We start from the raw sequence: 25,897 nt of genomic DNA on the forward strand, positions 1-25,897 counted from the left end.
GTCCTCACAACCACACTGTTGTTTCCCATTTCTCACCTCACTGACAGGTGTTCCCTGGCATATCAAATAATAGCAAACCACTGGGTAATTGTCATGGGTAAATCTAATACGATTTTGAAAAGATGTGACATCTAAATCGTCTGCAAAAAAAATATGTTCTACGGACATTTTTGTAATATTATCAGAATGAGAAAATATTAGAATAAAATCTGAAATAAATAAAGATTTTTGTTTGTTTTAAAATTCAGATTAAATGAGTGTTAAATTGAAGCTTGATGGATTGTTTCTGACAGCATTGTCAACCCTACTGGAACTGTCAGCATCGTCAGGGTCCTTGCTTCTATAAACATGTTTAGTATAGTGCACATATCTTTTTTTTCTCCGTGAAATGTTTATGATGCTTTCTTAAATGTTTTTATCTATCTGCCCAGGGACTACAGATGAAAACTAGCCAGCTGGCTAAATCTGGCACATTTACAGCAATGTGTGCATTGTCCCTGTCAAATAAATAAGTAAACATACTTTTATATTACTCCTGTGCTCTCTTCTTGACAGGCCACCATTGCAAATAAGAATCAGTTCTTAATTGACTCAACTGTATAAATAAAGGTTGAATGATAAAAATAAACACTGTATATCTTTTGCTGTGAACTCCTGCTTCCTCTATAGTCTGACCACTAACCTTCAGTTTAGTGTGGAGCTGTTTGACCTCTGCCTCCAGGGCTTTGAGGACAGCAGGGCTGGGGGTCTCCAGGGGCTGGGGGGCGGTAGAGGGGAGCTGCTGGGGGGTCGGGGTCCTGTGGATCTGCCTCCACTGCTCCAGCTCCATCTCCAACACCTTCTTCTGCTGCTCTACACCCGCCAGGTCAGAGGTCAGCTTCTGGGAACACCATTAAACACACCGGGAGTAGAGAGAGAGCGAGAGAGAGGTAGTCAGAAAGTACTGCAGGCTATAAGGTTAGATATATAAGACAAAAATAGTTTTGGGTGATTTAAAAAATAATGCGGGTCAGAACGTACAGTATGCTATGATACCAGCACCGGCAGCATACCGGTAGATTGAGAAAATACTTACAGAAAACATGACTGAAAAGATAACGAGAGAGAGAGTCAGAAAATATACCTGCTACTGCTGTTGTGGCATCATGTAAAAAATACAACGACTCTGACTCAAGTTTGACCACGACTTCTGTTGTTATTCTGTCTGTGTGAATCCAGTGAGAGGTGGTGGGAAAGCTGGACCCGACCTGAGACACGAGGGAGGATCGCACACCCTGAGAGGAACAATCTAACAAAGTAAAAACCAAGTCCTCAGATAAACACAGAACACGTATCCACAAAGAGTCTCAGTGTAGGAGTGCTGATCCAGGATCAGTTATATAAAATATATTTTGATTTGTTTAACACTTTTTTGGTTACTACATGATTCCATATGTGTTATTTCATTAGTTTTGATGTCTTCACTATTATTCTACTGTCACGCCCTGGCTCTGGGACTCTGTTATGTTGAGCCAGGGTGTGTAGTTTCTATGTGTTTGTGTTGTAGGTTCTTTATCTAGCTCATGTGTTTCTGTGTTGGCCGGGGTGGTTCTCAATCAGAGGCAACGAGTGTCAGCTGTTGCTTGTTGTCTCTGATTGGGAACCATACTTAGGCAGCCTGTTTTGCCACAGTGTTTGTGGGATCTTGTTCCGTGTATGGTTTGTGTCTGTTACCAAGGACGTCACGTATCGTTTTGTTCGTGTGGTGTAATAGAATAAAGTATGTTCTCATTCCACGCTGCGCATTGTCCACTGTGTTCGACGATCGTGACATCTACAATGTAGAAAATAGTAAAAATGAAAGAAAACCCCTTGAATGAGTAGGTGTTCTAAAACTTTTGACCGGTAGTGTATGTACAGATGAAGCAGTGAAATAAGTGACCACATGGTGAACCCGTTCATGGATTTTTTTTAATCACTCAATGGAGAATGCTTTTAAATCCAGGATTAGGTTTAATTTGTCCGGGAAACCAGCCCCTTATGATAGGCTAACAAAGTATTTTGAGAGTTACTGTATATATTCTTCTACAGTGTAATGTAGAGACTGGTAACTGTGATTAAATCCTGTTTCTATCTTAATGAAGACGAGGATGATTCTGACGTGCGGCCGGCCGAAGGGCCCTAATTCTCTAACCCTGATTGGCAGGCGTAATAGAGCCATCCAGTAGAATCAGAGTGCACCCTGGGACGGAGGGAGTTGAGGTGGGTTTGATTTAGAAGCGTAGAGAGGAAGTGTGTGTGCGTGAGAGAGAGAGAGAGAGAGAGAGAGAGAGAGAGAGAGAGAGAGAGAGAGAGAGAGAGAGAGAGAGAGAGAGAGAGAGAGAGAGAGAGAGAGAGAGAGAGAGAGAGAGAGAGAGAGAGAGAGAGAGAGAGAGAGATAATACTGCCAACCCATCATCTATTCTACTGTACCAGTGTATCAGACATGGTAAACATTTGCTTTGGGGCTAAACGGTTTTAACCGCATTCATATTGTCAACCTCAATTAATCATTTCGACCTCTTATCAAAGTAATGTACTCAATGCAAGTATTTTCTGTTGTCTAATTTATCATTGCCACATAAAGCGATCCGGTATCATATCAAACATCATGCTCACTTTGTAGTGCAAATAGGGAGAAGGTGATATGTGGCACACACACCCACACCCTCACAACCCCACCACACCCTCACAACCCCACCACACCCTCTCAACCCCACCACACCCTCCCAACCCCCCCACACCCTCCAAACCCCCTCCGCAGCCTCTCAATCCCCCCACACCCTCTCAACCCCCCACCACACCCTCTTAACCCCACCCCCACACCCTCTTAACCCCCCCACACCCTCTCAACCCCACCCCCCCACACCCTCTCAACACCACCACACCCTCCCAACACCCCCAAACACCCTCTCAACCCCCCCACACCCTCTCAACCCCACCACACCCTCCCCCCACCCAACACCCTCTCAATCCCACCACACCCTCTCAACCCCTCCCACACACCCCCACACCCTCCAAACCCCCCCACACCCTCCCAACCCCCCAACAGCCTCTCAACCCCACCACACCCTCCCAACCCCCCAACACCCTCTCAACCCCCCACACCCTCCCAACCCCCCAACACCCTCTCAACCCCACCACACCCTCCCAACCCCCCAACACCCTCTCAACCCCCCCACACCCACCACACCCTCTCAACCCCACCACACCCTCTCAACCCCCCCACACCCTCCCAACCCCACCACACCCTCTCAACCCCTACACCCTCTCAACCCCACCACACCCTCCCAACCATCCTGGAAACCGCAGTAGTCCCAGGGGTGGCCTCTCTGCTCTGCATACATGGAGGTTATTGATATCTGGTTGCCTGCTGACACCTCTTAGTAGAATACCTCTTGTTTTAGGTTTCCTCCTCTTTGAAGGCTCACAGGCCATATCCCTATGGAGAGAGACAGAGAGAGGGGGGCTGCTTCTGCTGCTGGGTCGTGTGTGTGTGTGTGTGTGTGTGTGTGTGTGTGTGTGTGTGTGTGTGTTAAGAGTGGCATTGATGACACTTCCCGTAAGACAGGCTTTGATTTCAGAGGGGCCATTTTCAGCCGTGGGTCTGGTGAGAGATGACACTGACTCTGATGCATGGTGGGACCATTAGGCTGCCCAGCTGAAGTCTCTCGCTCTCTCTGTCTCTCTCTTCCTGTCTCCTCCCTTCTCGCTCACTACTCTCCCTCTCTTGCGCCTTCTCCTCTCCCTCCCGTTTTGTCTATTTCTGTTCCTCTCTCTCTTTCTCACACTCTCTCGCTCTACCACTCTCGCACTCTCTCCCCTCCCTCTCTCTCTCTATTTCAGTTCCTCTCTCCCCCCTCTCTAGGGTAGTGGTCTCGCTGGTGCCATTCCAAGTGATACCGAATCATTAGCAGGATAAATAATGAGGCCGGTGGCTCCGAAAATAGCAACGGCACCACATAGTCATAGACACATACAGTACACTCACATTTTGGGCCGGCTCAGTTCCTCAACCACAACAAGCGAACGCTAGCCTAACATGACCTAGACCCAGATATACGTACAACACCTTGAAAATGGAGTTGAGACAATATCAGTATTTTTCTTTCCAGAATAACACCAGAGAAACCTCAGGCCAAGGTAATAACCATGGCAGAGTAACTACACAGTACTTACCTATTGTTCTAAACGAGAGATACTCATACTAACGTAATAGAACTCAAGGACCAACAGCCATGACCTTAGATTCTAGACTTTAGATGAACCATAGATTTTTGGAAAGACAACTGAAGGCAGCAGTGGACCCATCTTTATTATGTTCTACCTTTATAGTGTGTCACCGGGATTAAGGTGCCAGGTTCTGTCATGTGCATGAGCATAAAAAGCCTAGACCCAGAAAAGCCGCTCTTTACCCTGCCAGCCGTGTCTGTTTTACCCCCTCTAATCCTGTGGTAATCCCAGCCACTTACATGCAAGATGGGAGCTGGGCCGATCCACACCTGGAGATTACGGGTGGGGTTCATGTCGAAGAGACGTTCAATTGTAGAACGAGGTAGACAGGGAGGTTGGGGAGGGGTGCGAGGTACCTAATCCAACCCCAAATGATCCCCTGTTCGGTTAATATGCATGACCGACGTTTCTTTCCAGCGGGAGGAACATTTTCGGAAATTACCGTAGTACATCTCACCTGTCACCCAGAGGCGGCGGTTCCTCTAAGCTTCTGTCGCTTCTCTCGTTCCTCAAATAAGAGGAAAGAGAGGGAGAGAGGAAGAAGAAAAGTGTGAGAGAGGACAAAGTCCCCCCCCAGTAGCCTAATTATCCTTCATTTTCCTAACAGACTCTTTCTCATGCCTTTACTTCCCACCTTGTTGAACAGGAAGTACAAAGACAGAAGTCAAGGAACAGAGAGCACCATTAAGAGGGTCACGTTTTACAGACTGACGGCAATTATGGAGAGGGAACAGGGTGGAAATACCTAACAAAGCACTCTGCCGTGTGTGTGTGTCTCTGTGAGTGTGTGTCTCTCTCTCTCTGTGTGTGTGTGGCTCTGACAGCTATTGCAGTCTGGTTCCTGACAGAGAGGTCTGTGGGGATGGGGTGGCTGGCGTGGTGTGATTGACTGATGAAAGTGTCACTGTGCTGTAGAGACACATGTTCCACTTAGGCTGAGAGACAGAAAGGGTACAGCACTTCTCTCTCTACCTCCCTCCCCCTCTCTCTACCTCCCTTCTCTCAACCTCCTTCTCTCTACCTCCTTCTCCCTCACTCTCTACCCCTCTCTCTATCTCCCTCTCTCAATTCAATTTCTACCCCCCTCTCTCCCTACCTCCCTCTCTCCCTACCTACCTCCCTCTCTCCCTACCTCCCTCTCTCCCTACCTACCTCCCTCTCTCCCTACATCCCTAACCCCCTCTCTCCCTACCTCCCTCTCTCCCTACCTCCCTCTCTCCCTACCTCCCTCTCTCCCTACCTCCCTCTCTCCCTACCTACCTCTCTCCCTACCTACCTCCCTCTCTCCCTACCTACCTCCCTCTCTCCCTACCTACCTCCCTCTCTCCCTACATCCCTAACCCCCTCTCTCCCTACATCCCTAACCCCCTCTCTCCCTCTCTCCCTACCTCCCTCTCTCTCTCTCTACCTCTCTCTCTCTCTACCTCCCTCTCTCTCTACCTCCCTCCCTCTCTCTCATGTCACCGGCAGCCACACACACTAACACACCACTGTGCCTGGGGACGCCAGAACTAGAACACCCTCTAAACATACCTGATTAGTCATTTATAACACTTTCATCACACGACACACACACACACAGACGCTGATTCACATTTAAATAACACAACTTCCCATTGAAGTAACAGGAAACTACAGGACACCACTAAGGAGCCAAACAAACGAGGTAGCTCTACTTCCCTGTCTCTGACACTGTCATCATACCTTTTCACATGACAGCCCCCGAGGCGCCGGGCTAAGCCAATTAGAGCCAGAGATTTGGACTCCGAGTCAGAGAGCTAGCAGGCAGGGGCCCGCCGGATACCAGCCAACAGCACAGGACCTTGTGCCCTTTTAGGGGGGAATGATCCCTGTTTTCCATCTGCCTCTGAGCTGAGGGCTTCTGCTGCATTGGCATTAATACTGCAGGAGTAAAAGACAGCTATTGCTGTTTCTTTCTGGTCAGCCCAAGCGGAGGAAAGTGTGTGTGTGTGTCTCTGATTCTAGGTGTGTGTGTGTGCATTTGTATGTGTGTGTCATTAATGCCGCAGAGCCAGTGTCTGGGGTCTCCTCGGGGCCCTGGCTGTTCTATTCTACGGTACCTAGGTAGGGGCCGGAACCCGGAGGCCACTTCCAGAGCGTCGGGGCTCCTGCGCTCTTTGACCTGTGTGTATCACACACACTCCTAATCAGGCCTCCAGTGGGTTGGGGCTGGTCGGGGCTCTGCCTGCTCCTGCCCAACAGGGGCCTCCTGCCAGTCCCACTAACTACCATACGGCCTGGTGAGGCCGTGAGAGAGAGAGAGAGAGAGAGGGCGAGAGAGGAGGCCAAGTCATGGAAGAATTTGCCTGGCTACACAAACGCTACACCGCGACCACGGATGTTAGTTTCATCTCCGCAATGAGTTTGTATCTGAGTATCTCCCCGGCGATTTCTAGAATGGAAATCCATTTTAAACCGTCTGATTGGTCCCAGAAACCAATAGGTTGGGCCAGAGCCAGAACACACGTGGGTAAAGCGGCGTTTTGAAAATGTGCCATTGGCTTTGACACTCTGATTGGTTAGATATGATCCAATGGCTGATGGCTTTGTTTTGTACAACACCCCTCATTTTGACGTCCCCACAAACAACTTCAACGATGGCAGTCTCAGAATGAAGTACTGTACGTAGCGAACAAAAAAAAAATGTTTGAATTCGGTGTGCAATTGAGTCTGAGAAATAACACTACGACACTGTTTCAGAGACTAGCTGGTTGAGTCAGTACAGTATAGTAAAATATAGTAGTCAGCATAGTACATTATAGTATAGTAGTCAGTAGAGTACATTATAGTAGTCAGTAGAGTACATTATAGTAGTCAGTAGAGTACATTATAGTAGTCAGTAGGGTATAGTATAGTAGTCAGTAGGGTATAGCATAGTAGTCAGTAGGGTATAGTCTAGTAGTCAGTAGGGTATAGTCTAGTAGTATGTAGGGTATAGTAGTCAGTAGGGTATAGTATAGTAGTCAGTAGAGCATAGTATAGTAGTCAGTAGGGTATAGTTTAGTATAGTAGTCCATATGGTATAGTATAGTAGTCATTAGGGTATAGTGTAGTAGTCATTAGGGTATAGTATAGCAGTCATTAGGGTATAGTCTAGTAGTCAGTAGGGTATAGTATAATAGTCAGTACGGTATAGTAGTCAGTATGGTATAATATATAGTCTAGTAGTCAGTAGGGTATAGTACAGTATAGTATAGTAGTCAGTAGGGTATAGTATAGTAGTCAGTATGGTATATTATAGTAGTCAGTAGGGTATAGTATAGTATAGTAGTCAGTAGGGTATATAATAGTAGTCAGTAGGGTATAGTATAGTATAGTCAGTAGGGTATAGTATAGTAGTCAGTAGGGTATAGTATTGTATAGTAGTCAGTAGGGTATAGTATAGTCAGTAGGGTATAGTAGTCAGTAGGGTATAGTCTACTGTCTAGTAGTCAGTAGGGTATAGGATAGTACAGTATAGTAGTCAGCAGGGTATAGTATAGTAGTCAGTAGGGTATATTATAGTAGTCTGTAGGGTATAGAATAGTATAGTAGTCTGTAGGGTATATTATAGTAGTCTGTAGGGTATAGTATAGTAGTCAGTAGAGTACATTATAGTAGTCAGTAGAGTACATTATAGTAGTCAGTAGGGTATAGTATAGTATAGTAGTCCATATGGTATAGTATAGTAGTCAGTAGGGTATAGTATAGTAGTCAGTAGGGTATAGTATAGTAGTCAGTAGAGCATAGTATAGTAGTCAGTAGGGTATAGTTTAGTATAGTAGTCAATATGGTATAGTATAGTAGTCAGTAGGGTATAGTCTAGTAGTCAGTAGGGTATAGTCTAGTAGTCCGTAGGGTATAGTATAGTACAGTATAGTAGTCAGTAGGGTATAGTATAGTAGTCAGTAGGGTATAGTAGTCAGTAGAGCATAGTTTAGTATAGTAGTCCATATGGTATAGTATAGTAGTCAGTAGGGTATAGTATAGTAGTCATTAGGGTATAGTGTAGTAGTCATTATGGTATAGTATAGCAGTCATTAGGGTATAGTCTAGTAGTCAGTAAGGTATAGTATAGTAGTCAGTAGGGTATATTATAGTAGTCAGTAGGGTATAGTATAGTAGTCAGTAGGGTATAGTATAGTAATCAGTATAGTCTAGTAGTCAGTAGAGTATAGTATAGTACAGTATAGTATAGTAGTCAGTAGGGTATAGTAGAGTAGTCAGTAGGGTATATTATAGTAGTCAGTAGGGTATAGTAGAGTAGTCAGTAGGGTATATTATAGTAGTCAGTAGGGTATAGTATAGTAGTCAGTAGGGTATAGTATAGTAGTCAGTAGGGTATATTATAGTAGTCAGTAGGGTATAGTATAGTAGTCAGTAGGGTATAGTCTACTGTCTAGTAGTCAGTAGGGTATAGGATAGTACAGTATAGTAGTCAGTAGGGTATAGTATAGTATAGTAGTCAGTAGGGTATAGTATAGTAGTCAGTAGGGTATATTATAGTAGTCAGTAGGGTATAGTATAGTATAGTAGTCAGTAGGGTATATTATAGTAGTCTGTAGGGTATAGTATAGTAGTCAGCAGAGTACATTATAGTAGTCAGTAGAGTACATTATAGTAGTCAGTAGGGTATAGTCTAGTAGTCAGTAGGGTATAGTATATTATAGTAGTCAGTAGGGTATAGTATATTATAGTAGTCAGTAGGGTATAGTATAGTAGTCAGTAGGGTATAGTATAGTATAGTAGTCAGTAGGGTATAGTATAGTAGTCAGTAGGGTATAGTATAGTAGTCAGTATGGTATAGTATAGTAGTGAGTAGGGTATAGTATAGTAGTCAGTAGGGTATATTATAGTATAGTAGTCAGTAGGGTATAGTATAGTAGTCAGTAAGGTATAGTATTGTATAGTAGTCAGTAGGGTATAGTATAGTAGTCAGTAGGGTATAGTATAGTAGCCAGTAGGGTATAGTATAGTAGTCAGTAGGGTATAGTATAGTAGTCAGTAGGGTATAGTATTGTAGTCAGTAGGGTATAGTATAGTACAGTATAGTAGTCAGTAGGGTATAGTATAGTAGTCAGTAGGGTATATTATAGTAGTCAGTAGGGTATATTATAGTAGTCAGTAGGGTATAGTATAGTATAGTAGTCAGTAGGGTATAGTCTAATAGTCAGTAGGGTATAGGATAGTACAGTATAGTAGTCAGTAGGGTATAGTATAGTAGTCAGTAGGGTATATTATAGTAGTCAGTAGGGTATAGTATATTATAGTAGTCAGTAGGGTATAGTATATTATAGTAGTCAGTAGGGTATAGTATAGTAGTCAGTAGGGTATAGTATAGTATAGTAGTCAGTAGGGTATAGTATAGTAGTCAGTAGGGTATAGTATAGTAGTCAGTATGGTATAGTATAGTAGTGAGTAGGGTATAGTATAGTAGTCAGTAGGGTATATTATAGTATAGTAGTCAGTAGGGTATAGTATAGTAGTCAGTAAGGTATAGTATTGTATAGTAGTCAGTAGGGTATAGTATAGTAGTCAGTAGGGTATAGTATAGTAGCCAGTAGGGTATAGTATAGTAGTCAGTAGGGTATAGTATAGTAGTGAGTAGGGTATAGTATAGTAGTCAGTAGGGTATATTATAGTATAGTAGTCAGTAGGGTATATTATAGTAGTCAGTAGGGTATAGTATAGTAGTCAGTAAGGTATAGTATTGTATAGTAGTCAGTAGGGTATAGTATAGTAGTCAGTAGGGTATAGTATAGTAGTCAGTAGGGTATATTATAGTAGTCAGTAGGGTATAGTATAGTAGTCAGTAGGGTATTGCAGGAGACTGCAGCAGTGTGTTCAGTGCTCTGTGTCTCTTCCTCTGCTCCTCTGTGGTGCTGACCTCCTCAGGCGAGGGCAGGCCTGTCAGACACACACTTATTAAGCATGATAAGCGCAAAGGAGCTGCTACCACTGCAGCCAGGGATAGGGCCCCCAGAAACACACCGAAAGACAAAAGAAAAGACAGGAAGAAAAAAAAAGGAGAGAAAAAGAACAACTTCCTTGTTCCCAGTTACTGTACCAACCCCCCTCCTTATCTTTCCATTCTTCCCCTCCTTCTCTTCTGTTCCTTCCACTCTTTCTGTCCCCTTTGTATATCCTCTCCTCTGGTCTGTGGTACCTGTGATAACTGCTTGCTGACGTTCAGTCTCTGGTTGAGCTGCGAAGTGATCTTCTCGTTGGCGTCTCGCAGCTCCCGGGCGGAGCGCTGGGCATCACGCCGGGCGGTCTGTAGAACGGCGAGGTGGCGCTGGAGCGCCAGAACGCGCCCGCGCAGAGAGGAGGGGGCGCAGCAGCCGCACCTCTGGGCCTTCCTCCTCTTTCTCTCACTCCATCTCAGCCCTCCTTCCTCCCCCGGCTCCCTCTGTTTATTTCCTAACAAGGGGAGAACACAGTGCGTTCCTCAGAGTGTTCATGTACGAGACAGCGGTGAACACACTCACAATCCCCATTTAGATTTCTGCTGCTGAGAGTTATCAAATGTGTGTATGTGTGTGTGTGAGATATTCTATTACCAGACTGACTAAGCCATTCCATATATAACCGATACAACAGCGTAGATAACAGAAACTTGTTTTGTATCAAGTGCCGTTTCCAATAGTGTGTGTTTTGGTGGTTCCCCCCCCCCCCTAAATAGTTGAAGTTTAGTGAAAATCTGAGTGAAACATGAAACCGTGTTGTTGCTACCTTGGTTCGGAACATCGGGCTGCGTTCTGGAGAATTCTTCCGCTGGCTGTTCTGAGGTGGCTCCGTACCTGTGTGACTGGAAAAAGACAAACAAAAACGTTTTGCAACGCTTTTAAACCCTGCCTTTTAATGCAACACAACAGGTTGACATCCGCAACAGACTGAGGGAGTCTTGAACGCGGCGTGTCGTGTCACGCAGGAATCACAGCATGTGGCGTTTAATGCGACGCGACAAATCACACCGCGCAGTAATGCGGCGCAACGTGTTTAATACAACACACGTCGACTCGAACGCAACTCTACACCGCCGCAACTCTCTTGACAGGTGCCAGTTGAAACACCCCCGCGCTCACTCACCCCCTTGCCCCTGTGCGCCACGGTGTGTGTGTGTGTATGTGTGTGTGTGACACCGCCCGAGAGCGTTTGTAGTCACATCAAAGCCCTTCCCCCCCGGAGCACCGGTAGGGTTTAATCACGGGCTGGTTTGATCACATGGAGCCTTCCGGAAGCCCTTTGGTTTGTGACACAGCGCGCGTGGCTCCACTGTCATGGCGATGAAGCTGGGCGGAGCTGATTGGCAGGGCGAACGGAGGGGCATGCGGAGTGGAGGAGGGGCTGCATGAGGGATTGGAGAGACACTGGGGTCTTGACAGATAGAAGAGCCTAGAGAACACCCAAATCCACCCATTTCTAGAGAAGTGTCTCTCTCTCTCTTTGGTGAATAGCTGCCAGGTATTACAGTGAAGGAGTTGACAATAGACAAAAACAAGGACAGAGAAACCTGGACTATTGATGGAGGAAGGAAGAAGCCACAACTTGTTGGAACACAGGAGGCAGAGCCTAAAGCCATGTAGAGCAGTGTGTAATACAGGCCAGACACGGCTTGGCCAAACCCAGGTTAATAACATCCTGACTGACTCACCCATTACAAACAACTATTCAATTAACTACTCCAATTACACATTATGTGTAAAGACCTGTTAGTTGGTTGAATGGAGGTTATAGTGAATGGAAGAATAGATGGACTGCTCCAAATGGACCCACCTTGACTGGGTGACTGTCCAGGCTGTCACAGTACTCCTCTCCACTGTCACGAGAGAGAGAGAGAGAGAGAGAGAGAGAGAGAGAGAGAGACAGAGACAGAGACAGAGCGAGACAGAGAGACAGAAAGAGACAGAGAGAGAGAGACAGAGACAGAGACACAGAGAGAGAGAGACAGAGAGAGAGAGAGACAGAGAGAGAGAGAGACAGAGAGAGAGAGACAGAGAGAGAGAGACAGAGAGAGAGAGAGAGGGGGGCGAGAGAGAAAAATAAAGAATGTGAATATGTATAACACAGTAATATTTGAATTTTGCATGTATGGAAGTTCAATAACAATTTATATATCCAATGTTCCATTTACCATCAAGCAGAGTATTGTTTTTTCCATCTCATTCCATGTGCAATTTAATTCCTGAATTTATTTCCTGAATTCCTGGAAATGACCTGAATGAATTCCACCTCATCAGTTGTGCTACGGTGTGTATCAACATGTATGAAGACTGCTGTGGCCTTCATTAGTGCTATCTGTGTGACAGACGTGTGTGAGTGGCATGGCTGAGCGACGACGAGACGAGCCCATCTGATGGACGGACGTGCGATAAAGGTTTCGGAGACACACACACACTGGCACGGGCACACACACACCTCCACTCCCTACCCCATTCCCCCCAGTTATCGACAGTGACCTTTGACGTGGAAGTCAGTGACATTTACGCTGTGGGTTTATTAACGTGGGGCGGTGAGAGCAGCAGAGGTAAAGAGCTCCACATCACCATCAGCCTTCCGACATGACAGACCAAAAGGCCCCAGGGCTGGGGGGGCGGAGGCTGGGGATGGAGGCTGGAGGCTGGAGGGAGAAAGGACTAGACCCAGCCACTAAGGCCCAAGACTGGCCTACTGACAGACTGTGCCGAGTACTGAGCATTCCAGTATACCACACACCTGCACCAGAGGCATTTAGCCTACAATACACGATACCAAAGTAAGGGGAATAAAGAACTATTTCAATACAAACCAACCCTGTGGATACAAGTCAAGTCTTCTCTATAACAGTACGCTGGATGTATTGAATAGACTGTATTTGCATGATATGCTGTTGTAATTGACAGGTACTTCAGACAGCCTGTCTTTACCTGCCTGCTCACTGCCTTTGGGCTGAACCACTCACTCAGCCAGGGCGGGGGTGATCACCTTGTCAGGGAGTGAGCTGTATCACTGTATCTCACACCCTGTGGCAGGGCGTTCCCCCTGTTTAGGGCACTTCTACTATTCCATCAGTCTCAGATGTGCTGAGTGGACAGGACAGTGTGCTGGTCGTGTCATGGCTGCCTTGCTTCGGGAGACAGGTGTGTGTGTGTGTGTGTGTGTGTGTGTGTGTGTGTGTGTGTGTGCTGGTGTCTTGCAGCAGTGCGGACTGCGGAGGCGTATTATATATTGTATACCAGAGACCTCCTGCTAGCCCCTACAGTACTCTCCCGGAGCCCCCTGCCTCATCCCTGCTCTACTCTCCAAACAAACTGCTGATGTGGTGAAAATGTAAAATGGCCGCCAGCCTTAAGGTACTTCTTCCTGAAACTGTCTAACCACAACGAGAGCCAGAGGCATTGAGAAGAACAGTTAAAAACCAAGACGGAGGAAGGCGCTTGTCAGTCACTTCTTTAACGAGTCTGATGTCTTCATTTAGTTGGTATTTAACAAATTCTCTGCAGGATGAAAAACCTTGACATTTTCCCAAGCACCTATAGGCATAATAACATTGAGACATGAGAGACAGAAGGCTTTACAGCACTACACCTCAACTGACAGGTAACTTAACTAAGACATCTTCATTTAAGACACACTTTCCTAAATCCTCCTAAGTCGCCCTTTTAGGTTAAAACGGTATCTTACAGCTGCTTATTAGACACATTAGGGACAAGGGAGAAGCACGCCATAGGTTTATACAGCCACTGTTAGGTTTCAACATCCCCATGTGAGTAACCAATAGACCCTGGATAAGATTTCAGTGAGATGAATTAGTCATGGGAGAGGTGAGGTGAGTGTGTGTGTGTGTGTGTGTGTGTGTGTGTGAAGTGTAGCTAGGCTACTGCTGGAGTGGGGAAGAGAGTCTTGGTGAGAAATAAACATCAGCCAGCGGTGTGGGTAGCCAGTGTTTGAAATCAAATCATCCCAACCATCACTCAATAAACGTTAGCTCAGTGGCTTCTTAGCATAAAACATACATGAAATAATTACTGTAGATGGTTCTTAATTTGGAGAGTGTTAAACAGCTTGTAGACATCTGGTAGCGAGCCGAGGAGGGTCATTCAAAATGTATCCAACTAAATTAAGGCGAGGAGAGGAATGAGAGGGGGTTCGTGTGGGGAGGGAGGGAGAAAAAAAATGGTTGCGCACATCCTGAATCGACATGTCACAAGATAACGGAACTGACTGGGGTTGGGGTGGTGGGGGGGAACCTATGCCTGGGAATGCCTTGGTTGCTGTCAAGAGGGGGGTGAATATGCAAAGGACCGGTAAATTAAATCAAGCTGCCAAACTGTCAATTTCCAGGCCTCATGACTGCATCACTGGAAGATATCAAGTGTCGGGCCCTTATCATATCAAGTGTCGGGCTTTCTTGGCACCAGTTCAACTCTGTGTGCAGAGGTGGCTAATTTTGCATGCAAATTTCAGTCAATAAGCTCCGAGCAAGACGTCCCAGGATATTTCAAAGGATCTGACAGTAGTTTTTTTTTTTTTTTTCTCGCCATCTTCTTCCTTTGGCTCTTGAATACCAACTAGACAGGCGCTGAAAATTCAATCACCCATTTGCTTACGCTTTGCATATGCACGGTGTCCCCTCGATGCCGCTAAACCCCCCCCACCCCCTCCTAAAAAATAATGAGGGGGTGAGAGAGAGAGAGCGAGAGAGGGAGAGAGAGAGAAAGTGTGTGTGTCGTACCTGTCCGCACTCATGTCCTCCCAGTCGTCCCTAGCAGGGCTGCGGCCTCCTCCTCCTCCTCCTCCGATGGCTTGATTGGGGCCGACCGCTCGGTGGCGGTGTAGCCGCGCTGGGCCTCTGCCTGTTTTGAATTTGACCTTGTTGTTTGCTAATGCCCCTCCACTTATTCCTCCTCCTGCTGTGGCTGCTGCAGCTAGCCCTGTTAGCATGTTAGCCTTGGGTCCTCTCTGGCTCCTGTTGAAGTCCCTGGCCGCCCTCAGGATGCCCAGCTCCTGCCTGAGCCGGAGCAGCTGCTGCCGGGTGCGTCCGGCTTCCTTCCTGGCCCCCTCCAGCTGGATCTCCAGGGCCAGGGCCTCGGCACGGTGTCTCTCACCCTGGGCGAGTGCCTGGGCATGAGCCGCCTCATCGCGGGCAGCCCCTTGGGTGCGGAGGTGGGCCAGGGAGGCCTGGAGGTGCTCGTTGTCCTGGGTTAGAGCTGAGTTGGCCTCCTGGAGGTCCTGGTTGTCCTCCCTCAGCCTCTCGGTCTCCTGCTCCATGGACACCGTCCTCCTCTCCAACTGTTCTATCTATATGGCGATCATTGAGTGTTCATTAGGACCAAAACTAATCTCACAGTCATGCAACTCTATGTCCTCTGCCATGTAGAGTTAATGGATATCATATTCACTGAGTTAATCTGTAAATGTCTTAAAACAAGCTACGAACAAGAAAAATCCTGTCCACTTTGAACTGCAAAAACAGGGTAGTGTCTGTGTTTCTCTCTACTCTGACCTGTGTTCACATTAACTATGCAGGCCAGGGCAGTAGAGGGTTGAAACAAACCATTAGACCATTAACACGGTGGTAGGTAGCCTAGTGGTTAAGTAAGGTCGCTGGGTCGAATCCCCGAGCTGACTAGGTGAAAAATCTGTCGATGTGCCCTTGAGCAAGGCACTTAACCCTAATTGCTCCTGTAAGCTCTGGATAAGAGCATCTGCTAAATTACTAAAATGTAAACACTCCCATTCTGTCTGTGCCTCTTTTTTGGGGGGTGAGAGAGCCCCCTACCCCCCCCCTCCCATCCAGAGAGGCTACGGACATGACTGCTAACCCCCCGACCCATCACTAAACACGAAACAGGACCACTTTGTCTCTTTGTTGGATCTTGGGTGGAGACGGTTAAACAGAACAGTGGATGCCTGCTGGGTATAGTTATACCCCCAGGCAATCTCTCCCTTTTATTGTGCTGGGCTCTGCCCTCTGCTTAAGCAGCACGGTACCATTCAAACAAAATTAGGATGGCTTTCTGGTCCGCCTGATCATCGACTTGCTGTGAGACGGGAAGACATGTAAAATTTCACGCACACGCTCACACATACTTTCTCCTTACCGGGCCTCCCCAAAATGTATTTCCATTACCCACCATTTCCGGAGAGCATAAATGAATGCTGCTCCACTCTTCCCCTCCTCCCCTGACCCCTGTTGGTTATTACACTAACATGGTACTGTCAGACAGTAATAGATGCCATGACAGTCTCCATTAAACCGCCATATGGCATTCGTTGGCTCTAGCCGCCTTGGCATCATCTGCTATAAATGATTCTGGAACAATTTAATTCCCCGTTAAAATAGTTCCCTGTGTCCCTCTCAAACCTCTTCAACATACCACTGCATGACTATTATGGGCGTATTAGCACGCTCTTACATCCCCTCTTAACATCCCCTGGATGGCACTTCATCAACGTCATTGTGGAGGATTATCACACTCACAGTGAGTGATGGGGCCTGGGAACAAGTCATTTAGAAAGGCATTATTTCTGGTTGTTTAGTACTTCTCAGAAGAAAGCCTTTGCAACCAACAACAGACATTGAATCCTTTTCAAATATGTTTTTCGAGTTGTTATTTTGACCAGAAAAATGTCTGCTCAACGACAAAACATCCAAATAAAAACTTCCAAGAGCCAAGACGGTATTTCTCTCCCCACTTCAGTGTTACAGAAATAACTTCAGTTCCAGGTATTGTGGTGAAGAAGACTTTTGTCTTGCCGGTTTCTTTTATTGGCGGTGACAAAAAGCACTTTACTGTACCTTCTTCAGCGACTGCTCCACTCTCTCGGCAGAGGGCTTTTTGGGAGTGCTACTCTTGACCTCCGGCTCGGCTGCCACTTTGTGAAGAAGCTCTGCCAACGAGAACAAAGCATGTTATTGTGACACGAAGAAAAGACAAGTGTCTTCTTCCTTTCAGCCAGCCAAATTTTATATTATTAAATCAAGTTTGATTAATTATGTCTAATTGATTTCTTTTCACATCGTAAGCCTATTCTTGGAGGCTACTTGTTCTTTTCTGAAAATAGTGTCAGGAAGAAACACATGACTTGCCAGTGTCTGAACTTAAATCTTCCGTTTAAGTTCAAGACAAGAGGGCCCTAAATTATATCACTTTGGCAATTACTCAGACATATAAAACCATTATGAAATGACAACGCAAAGAGCATTTGAAGACAGTGATTTGTCATATTATGGGATAAGAATGAATACATCTACCCTAGAATATCCATTTCCATTCTAAAACCATAGGACTTTATCAACCACTACTAATAATAAAGGCCTTATATTTTATGTTCAATCAAAAGCAGACATTGGTGAAAACTCAACCCCCACCCCTGGAGATCTTAAACAAACGTAGAGAAATGTTCAACTCGCTTGCTTTGTAGCCCACCATGCATCCACCCCCGGTAGAATAACTCCTCTCCAACGAATAAAATCTTCCTTTATTAGGAGCAGTTCAACAAGTCATTATTAATATGTCTTTAACATTCACCGGTGAAGAAGACTGATTCCCCTGCTGCTACAAGCAAAAAAAAAAAACATTTAAAAATCACAAAAGGAATAGGAGTTTGTCTATTTTGTGTGCGAACTACCCTCTTTTTTGACCCCAAAAATGTAAATAAAAAGGTTGAGGCTAAATAATAACGAAGACAAAACTTTTCCTTCGCTCCTTCTGGTTAAACTTTCATGGTGGTACAAGGAAACTCATTTGTCAGATGAGGTTGAAAATGTGAAATATTCAGGCACTCGACTTTTCAGGTCAGTTGACCTTTTGCCGTGAGATGCAGGAGAAGGAGAGAGAAAGAGAGAGAGAGAGGGAGCGACAGAGTGAGAGCGAGAGAGAGAAAGAGGTGGATCAGCTCTTCGCTCTGAAGCACTGTGCTCCTCCCTCCTTCTCCTGTGCATGGCCGAGGAGGGGAAAAGGAAGTTTGTTACTTTGAATTAGCCGTCTCTTTTGTCTCCCCTGGCTTGTCACATCCAATCAGACCAGAGCCCAAATAATTAGCGAGGGCTGCCGCGCCGCGCCGTGTACATAACCAGATAGGGAGACAATTATCCCGCTCGTAGCAGCGACGGCCCGGGCTGGGGGGTGGGTGGCTGGGGAGTTGGCACCTCGGCACTAGTACCTTGATATGGAGGGAGTCGGTGGCTCTCTAGTCACTTTGCATTGGAGGAGGTCCCAATGCTACAGCATTCATTAACGTCTAAAGGCTCTAACGTCTTCTCAACCCCCCCGCCCCCCCACCCGCATCACCTCCTCCTCTGCTCCTCCCTCTCCCGCCCCTTACGGGCCGAGCCACAAAGGTCTCCGCCACGGAGCGTTGTCTTTCATCTGTTGGCTTTCTTTAACGGGATTGTGATAGGGTTGGGTTGGGTTGCTGCTTGAACCTCTCTCCCTTTGATCGGGTCAGAGGGGTTCCGCAAGAGTTAATTCCGGGGCCGCTCGTAAAACGTGTTCTATGGATCTCTGGGAGACTCATGGGCGGCGCACAATTGGCCCAGCGTCGTCCAGGGTAGGGGAGAGAATGGCCGGCAGGGATGTAGCTCAGTTGATAGAGCATGGCGTTTGCAACACCAGGGTTGTGGGTTCGATTCCCACGGGGGGCCAGTATAAAAAAAATATGTATTCACTAACTGTAAGTCGCTCTGGATAAGAGCGTCTGCTAAATGACTAAAATGTAAATGTAAATGTGTTGCCAGGGCCTGATTTGAGCCGCTACAGTGTTGGTATATGATGAGCAGGCCTCAGAGTTGTCAAAAACGGTTAGCAATTTCAATTTATATCTTGAATGTCAATCAATTACATAATCACTTTTGTCACAATCAATCATGTATCCTTGGGTTTAACTTAAAGGGCCTAACCGTGATATTTATAGACAGTTTTCAAAATAGGGATTGGGCCTTTACGTTATTATGAAGTGAAAGGTAGTAGTATAATCATAAACATTCTGTGGCTGCAGCTGTGCTTTCACTCAGGTGGTGCTGTGTAGAGATTATAGGTCTCTAATTTGGTTGATTGGGTGACAGACAGGATACAATGTTAAACCATTACTTTCAAAGCCGGTCTATCTCTCAGCTTTTCTGATTATGCCATTGATTGTCAATGGGATGCGCCATCTTAATTAGTGGCATCCTTTGTAGCCCTGGTTTCGCATTTGGCCGACAGACACCATCATTAATCATCAGGTAAATTAAAGTGATGGAGAACAGATTGGTTATTGAACTCGTTAATTAAAAGGGCCACTGTAGTAGGTTATTCAGTATTTGACAAAGGGATGCAGATTGGAGTAAAAGCGCAGGGTCCCAAATGGCACCCTATTCCCTATATAGTGCACTACCTTTGACCAGCACATAGGACTATGGTAAAAGGTAGTGCACTATGTAGGGAATAGGGTGCCATTTGGGACACAGACAAAGTGATGCACGTTCTACGATTAGGAGGGGAGGTATGCACTATGCAAAGAAGATGCATTCTTTTTGATATCCCAGTCAATTTAGAACAGGTTGTTCAGGTTTTTATTGAATTGTCCTGTTAATTCCACTGAAGATGTGGTGTTCAAACAAACAAAAAAAAGCCAGGAAGTACAACATTACAAGCACGTCAGAACACTACCGTTCAACAGATGTTCGACATACGTATGTTAAAACAACATATGTGCCGTTATTCAGTGTATTCTTTTTTAATTTATTTTTTGGGGGGGGAGGGGGCATCCACCCTCTTCGGAAGACAAAAATAAACGTTGTTTTTTACAGCTTTTTCCTTTGTTGTTACATGTACATTCTACACACATTTTACATACAGTTGAAGTCGGAAGTTTACATACACTTTGTGTTTTTCAACCACTCCACAAATTTCTTGTTAACAAACTATAGTTTTGGCAAGTCGGTTAGGACATCTACCTTGTGCATGACACAAGTAATTTTTCCAACAATTGTTTACAGATAGATTATTTCACTTATAATTCACTGTATCACAATTCCAGTGGGCCAGAAGTTTACATACACTAAGTTGACTGTGCCTTTAAACAGCTTGGAAAATTCCAGAAAATGATGTCATGGCTTTAGAAGCTTCTGATAGGCTAATTGACATCATTTGAGTCAATTGGAGGTGTACCTATGGATGTATTTCAAGGCGTACCTTCAAACTCAGTGCCTCTGCTTGATATCATGGGAAAATCGAAAGAAATCAGCCAAGACCTCAGAAAGAAAATTGTAGACCTCCACAAGTCTGGTTCATCCTTGGGAGCAATTTCCAAACGCCTAAAGGTACCACTTTCATCTGTACAAACAATAGTACGCAAGTATAAACACCATGGGACCACACAGCCGTCATACCGCTCAGGAAGGAGACGCGTTCTGTCTCCTAGAGATTAACGTACTTTGGTGCGAAAAGTGCAAATCAATCCCAGAACAACAGCAAAGGACCTTGTGAAGATGCTGGAGGAAACAGGTACAAAAGTATCTATATCCACAGTAAAACGAGTCCTATATTGACATAACCTGAAAGGCCGCTCAGCAAGGAAGAAGCCACTGCTCCAAAACCGCCATAATAATGACAGACTACGGTTTGCAACTGCACATGGGGACAAAGATTGTACTTTTTGGAGAAATGTCCTCTGGTCTGATGAAACAAACATAGAACTGTTTGGCCATAATGACCATTGTTGTTTGGAGGAAAAAGGGGGTGCTTGCAAGCCGAAGAACACCATCCCAACCGTGAAGCACGGGGTGGCAGCATCATGCTGTGGGGGTGCTTTGCTGCAGGAGGGACTGGTGCACTTCACAAAATAGATTGCATCATGAGGAAGGAAAATTATGTGGATATATTGAAGCAACATCTCAAAACATCAGTCAGTAAGTTAAAGCTTGGTTGCAAATGGGTCTTCCAAATGGACAATGACCCCAAGCATACTTCCAAAATTGTGGCAAAATGGCTTAAGGACAACAACGTCAAGGTATTGGAGTGGCCATCACAAAGCCCTGACCTCAATCCTATAGAAAATGTGTGGGCAGAACTGAAAAAGCGTGTGCGAGCAAGGAGGCCTACAATCCTGACTCAGTTACACCAGCTCTGTCAGGAGGAATGGGCCAAAATGCACCCAACTTATTATGGGAAGCTTGTGGAAGGCAAGCCGTAACGTTTGACCCAAGTTAAACAATTTAAAGGCAATGCTACCAAATACTAATTGAGTGTATGTAAACTTCTGACCCACTGGGAATGTGATGAAATAAATAAAAGCTGAAATAAATCATTCTCTCTACTATTATTCTGACATTTCACATTCACAAAATAAAGTGGTGATCCTAACTGACCTAAGACAGGGAATTTTTACTAGGATTAAATGTCATGAATTGTGAAAAACTGAGTTTAAATGCATTTGGCTAAGGTGTATGTAAACTTCCGACTTCAACAGTACATGGCTTTTATTTATTTTTATTCTTTACAGTAGTTACATAGCAAGAATCAAGTAATTTGATATTTCGATACACATTACATATAGAGAGATTGTATAAGTACTATCGTGTTTTCAGTCATAACTATTATAGAACATGAGCTTTTAAACCCACTACTTATTCAGTGCTTCCTCTGACTTGTTCAGCCTGGAGGCAATATCCAGGGGTGTTGCTTGATACCTACAGTATGCTTGAGAATTAAAACCAATGGAGGACAAATTCTTTCAGACAAGGGGAAATGGGGCAATAGAGCTTGATTGGGTTCTGATCGGTCAGTCAGCCTTTAGACTCTAGAGTGTGGACCATAGAGTTGGATATAGGGCACACTTGCCACAAAGCCTTTTTTTAGCATGGACAGCACAATTGAATGCTTTCATCATTTCCCTGGATGGGACTTCTAATGTTATAACGACGGATCACAGAATTCCACCCGGATCAGCCAATGGATTATAATCCTGAGCAAACATTGGGTGGGCTTTGTTTCCAACTCTATGGTGTGGAAGTGACAAGGCTCACCTTGTTGTTCGTTCTGAAGACACATCCTCAGCTCCTGTACAGTGGCCCGGTCCATAGCAGCCTGGACCCGCAACACATCCAGCTCCTCCTCTAGGTTAGTCCTACCACCACCACACACATCAAAAAACAACACAACGTTTTTCTTCAAGACTTTAGTGACAGGAAGGGCAGTTTCTTTGTCTGTTTCCCTCCTCTTCTGTCAACACACCTGGACCCAAGGAAAGGGGACGTCTTGTTACATTCCTGTAAATGCCACTTCTAATTCCACATTACATCCATTGACTGTACGTGAAGCCTCCATTTTACTTTTAACCTGAGAACTGTGTCATCAGATCCTCCTCTACGAAACTGAGATGATTAATATGAAAAGGAAAACCAGCTAATTAAGGCTGAATTTAATTCATGTGGAAATCAAAGTGACAAGAACCATGAAACCCAGGTAAGGAGGTACAATGTGTGTGTGTGTGTGTGTGTGTGTGTGTGTGTGTGTATATATGTGTGTATATGAACCCAATTAACTCTCTGCAATTAGCTTGATTCCCGCAAAAGGCTAATTAAGAGGAAAGGAGCCATGCTCGAGACTCTTGCAATTTCAAGTTATTATTAGGAGCCAAAAAGAAGTCTGCAGAGGATACGGGTATAGGTCCCGCTGAGAGCGTCACACCTGAAAACACACACCTCGTTCCCCGCCCCTTCGCTCCACAGCCCCAGCACCCAGGGAGATGGAGAAGCCAGAGAGAGAAACACCGTCTGTGTGAACTACTGTTATTGTTCCAGTGGCATTCTATCCCTCAACCTGATTTCCTTTTCCTGACTGACTGTCTGGTTGCTAATACAGGTTAAACTAGGAGCATGGAACAGTCAAGTAATTCAACCTTTTACACTTCCTGACTAGTGTGGTAATGTCAGCTTGGACCCTGGTTCTGTTAGTAAACACGTATGGTGAGGGCCTCGTACGGTTCTGTTCTGCTTTGCTCTGTTCTGCTCCATTCTGCTCTGTTCTGTACTGTTATGTTCTGTACTTCCTCCAATGCTAAATGTTCTTACCGGTAGTTGCCAAGAAAATGTGAAGAGTTGAGTAGTTCTCGGTTAGGGATAGGTTAGTTAGTAGGCTTGAGGTGTGTGAAATGGCTCAGGGTTCACCACAGTAATACAGTGTGAACCAAGGCCTACTTTCAAGTTTAATTAGTCATATGTACAGGATCCACATGGTATACACTGTCTCACTAAATACTTCCCTGCAGGTTCCTTCTCGACAATGCAACAACAATAAGACATAATAATGGGCTAACCTAACCACAGCTTAAATAAATCCACAAATTACCCTCTCTGGGGGGTGAGACAGAGAGAATGCAGATGGATACGTGTCGCTGCTTCACTATAGATTTTCCTCTATAAATGAACTGCAGTCGATGCAGGCTCCAGCTCCCAGCACTGCCCTGAGAATAGCATTATGTATCCATACAGCCTGTTAATGGGACAAATTAACTGAAATATGCCGCATGTGGAACGGGCCAATTTCGTCTAATGTTTCTCTTTTATGCCTTTTCCGATGCAGGCCATATCGACGTGACACCAAAGTTCATATGGAAGACACTCTGTTTTGTTGAAGGATGAGCACGTTTCTCTCAGTGATCCCGGATTAGATTACAGATGGGGTTTTGTTTTGTGTCCTGGGACCTTCTGGTTTCCCACCTTGACATTCTAGTAAAGGAACAGTATGGGATAGATCTTAAGCATATCTAATACATGAATACAGTCAGTGTGTGGCTCAATATGCCACACACAAGCAAGCAAACAGAGATAAATTCCCTTAAAGGCGACTAACGGTAGATGACTATCCTTAGATCCTAAAAAGACATCATAGGTGACAGTACTATGAGGGACTCTAAGAAAACGTTGTCTTATAACTCAACCCTAGCTAGATAATCTTCTACTGTATCTGTTTTGAGCGCTCCTGCTCTACCTCTCAACAAAACATTTACCTCAGACCCAACAGTTGTTTAATTAAAATGCAGACGAACGCCCGGCGCAAATTCCTGTTTTTTTGTCAACTGCATATAATTGTTTTGTGAGAGGTTGCTAACTCCCAACTCCCTCCCGTTCGATTCACCCCCTTCTCCATTTCCCTCTCACTTCATAAGCTTGTGTGATTCCTTAGTGTGAATGCATCAATTTGAATAACAGATGTTTATTTGCAGCCTTTTTGGTTCCCTGGGGGGAGGGGGAGCGTGGCCCTCTCCAGAGGGTTGAGAGGCTGGTTGGATGTTGGATATCTCTTAGAATAAATACATAAGGAAGAGAGGATAACACCAGGGTTGCCTGAGGAGTATCTGTAACTATCAGTGCACCACACACAGGAGAACGTCTCAGAGTAAAATGAGTGAAACAACAGTTAACGCCCCTGTGATGAGATCAGATACATCATGTACTACTCTTAGCTATAGAACAGTGGTGGGGAAAATCATGTCACTAAAATCTACGGAAATTCCTAGAAATCAATATTTCTATGTGCTTGAATAAACTCAATCAAGGTGCATTTACTGTAGCAGTAATTGATTGCTCCTCTCTACATCACAATATCCACTGATATTTCCTGCGTCCAAAATAGCACCATATTCCCCTGCCTAGCAAAAGTATTCATCCCCCTTGGCGTTCTTCCTATTTTGTTGCATTACAACCTGTAATTTAAATGGATTTTTATTTGGATTTCATGTAATGGACATACACAAAATAGTCCAAATTGGTGAAGTGAAAAAAATAACTTGTTTCAAAGAATTCTAATAAATAAATAACGGAAAAGTGGTGCATGCATACAGCGAGGGAAAAAAGTATTTGATTCCCTGCTGATTTTGTACGTTTGCCCACTGACAAAGACATGATCAGTCTATAATTTTAATGGTAGTGTCACGCCCTGACTCTGGGGACTCTTATTTGTTGAGTCAGGGTGTGATTTTCTATGTGGTATAGATTGATGTTTATAGTCTAGTATGTCTAGATCTATGTTGGCCGGTGTGTTCCCAATCAGAGGCAGCTGTCGCTCGTTGTCTCTGATTGGGGTCCATACTTAGGCAGCCTATTGGCACTAGTGGGTTGTGGGATCTTGTTCCGTGTTGAGGTATGTTGTTTGTGTACCTTGGACTTCACGTTTCGTTTAGTTTGTTGTTTTGTCGTTGTTTATTCGGTTCAAATAAACATGTATGCATATCACGCTGCGCCTTGGTCTGACCCGTCTATGAACGAACGCGACAGAAGATCCCACCAAACGAGGACCAAGCAGCGTGCCCAGGCGGAGAGAGTAGCCATGTCATTTTGGGGGGGCTAAAGGGGTGGTCGGGGAGCGAGAGAGAAGAGCCCCGACCACTGCACCCGGTTGGTTTTCAGATTGGGTCCCTACGACCATGGGAAGAGGAGTGGGAACAGTATTATACTGAGGAGTCGGAGATTGACGACGACGACGAGTTTCTGTTCCCTAACTTGTGGGGGCTCCCGGAGGAGTCTTCACGGGAAGAGGAGTGCCGACGACGGAGACCCGAGAGGCAACCCCAAGAACATTTTTTTGGGGGGGCACACGGGGTGGATGACGAGGCAGCAGGAGGCCGTGGAAGGGCGAATCTGCAGGTTAGGAGAGGAGGCCACCATGTTACGGGGGCT

General features: G+C 45.3%; 1 protein-coding gene across 1 annotated transcript in view; it reads right to left on the minus strand.

The window, feature by feature from the left end:
• cntln (centlein, centrosomal protein) overlaps positions 1-25,897 on the minus strand; it is a 94,416-nt gene that overhangs the window by 42,065 nt on the left and 26,454 nt on the right. The window contains exons 11-17 of the mRNA XM_084188483.1: positions 22,244-22,344; positions 17,033-17,124; positions 14,966-15,531; positions 12,028-12,070; positions 10,984-11,059; positions 10,418-10,671; positions 683-880 (exon numbers count right to left, since the gene is read on the minus strand). Of these exons, the coding sequence (XP_084044609.1) occupies positions 683-880; positions 10,418-10,671; positions 10,984-11,059; positions 12,028-12,070; positions 14,966-15,531; positions 17,033-17,124; positions 22,244-22,344 (1,330 nt within the window). The remainder of the gene's footprint in view (positions 1-682; positions 881-10,417; positions 10,672-10,983; positions 11,060-12,027; positions 12,071-14,965; positions 15,532-17,032; positions 17,125-22,243; positions 22,345-25,897) is intronic.

Source organism: Coregonus lavaretus, assembly GCF_964263955.1.
Source record: "Coregonus lavaretus genome assembly, contig: SUPER_35_unloc_1, whole genome shotgun sequence".
Taxonomy (NCBI): domain Eukaryota; kingdom Metazoa; phylum Chordata; class Actinopteri; order Salmoniformes; family Salmonidae; genus Coregonus; species Coregonus lavaretus.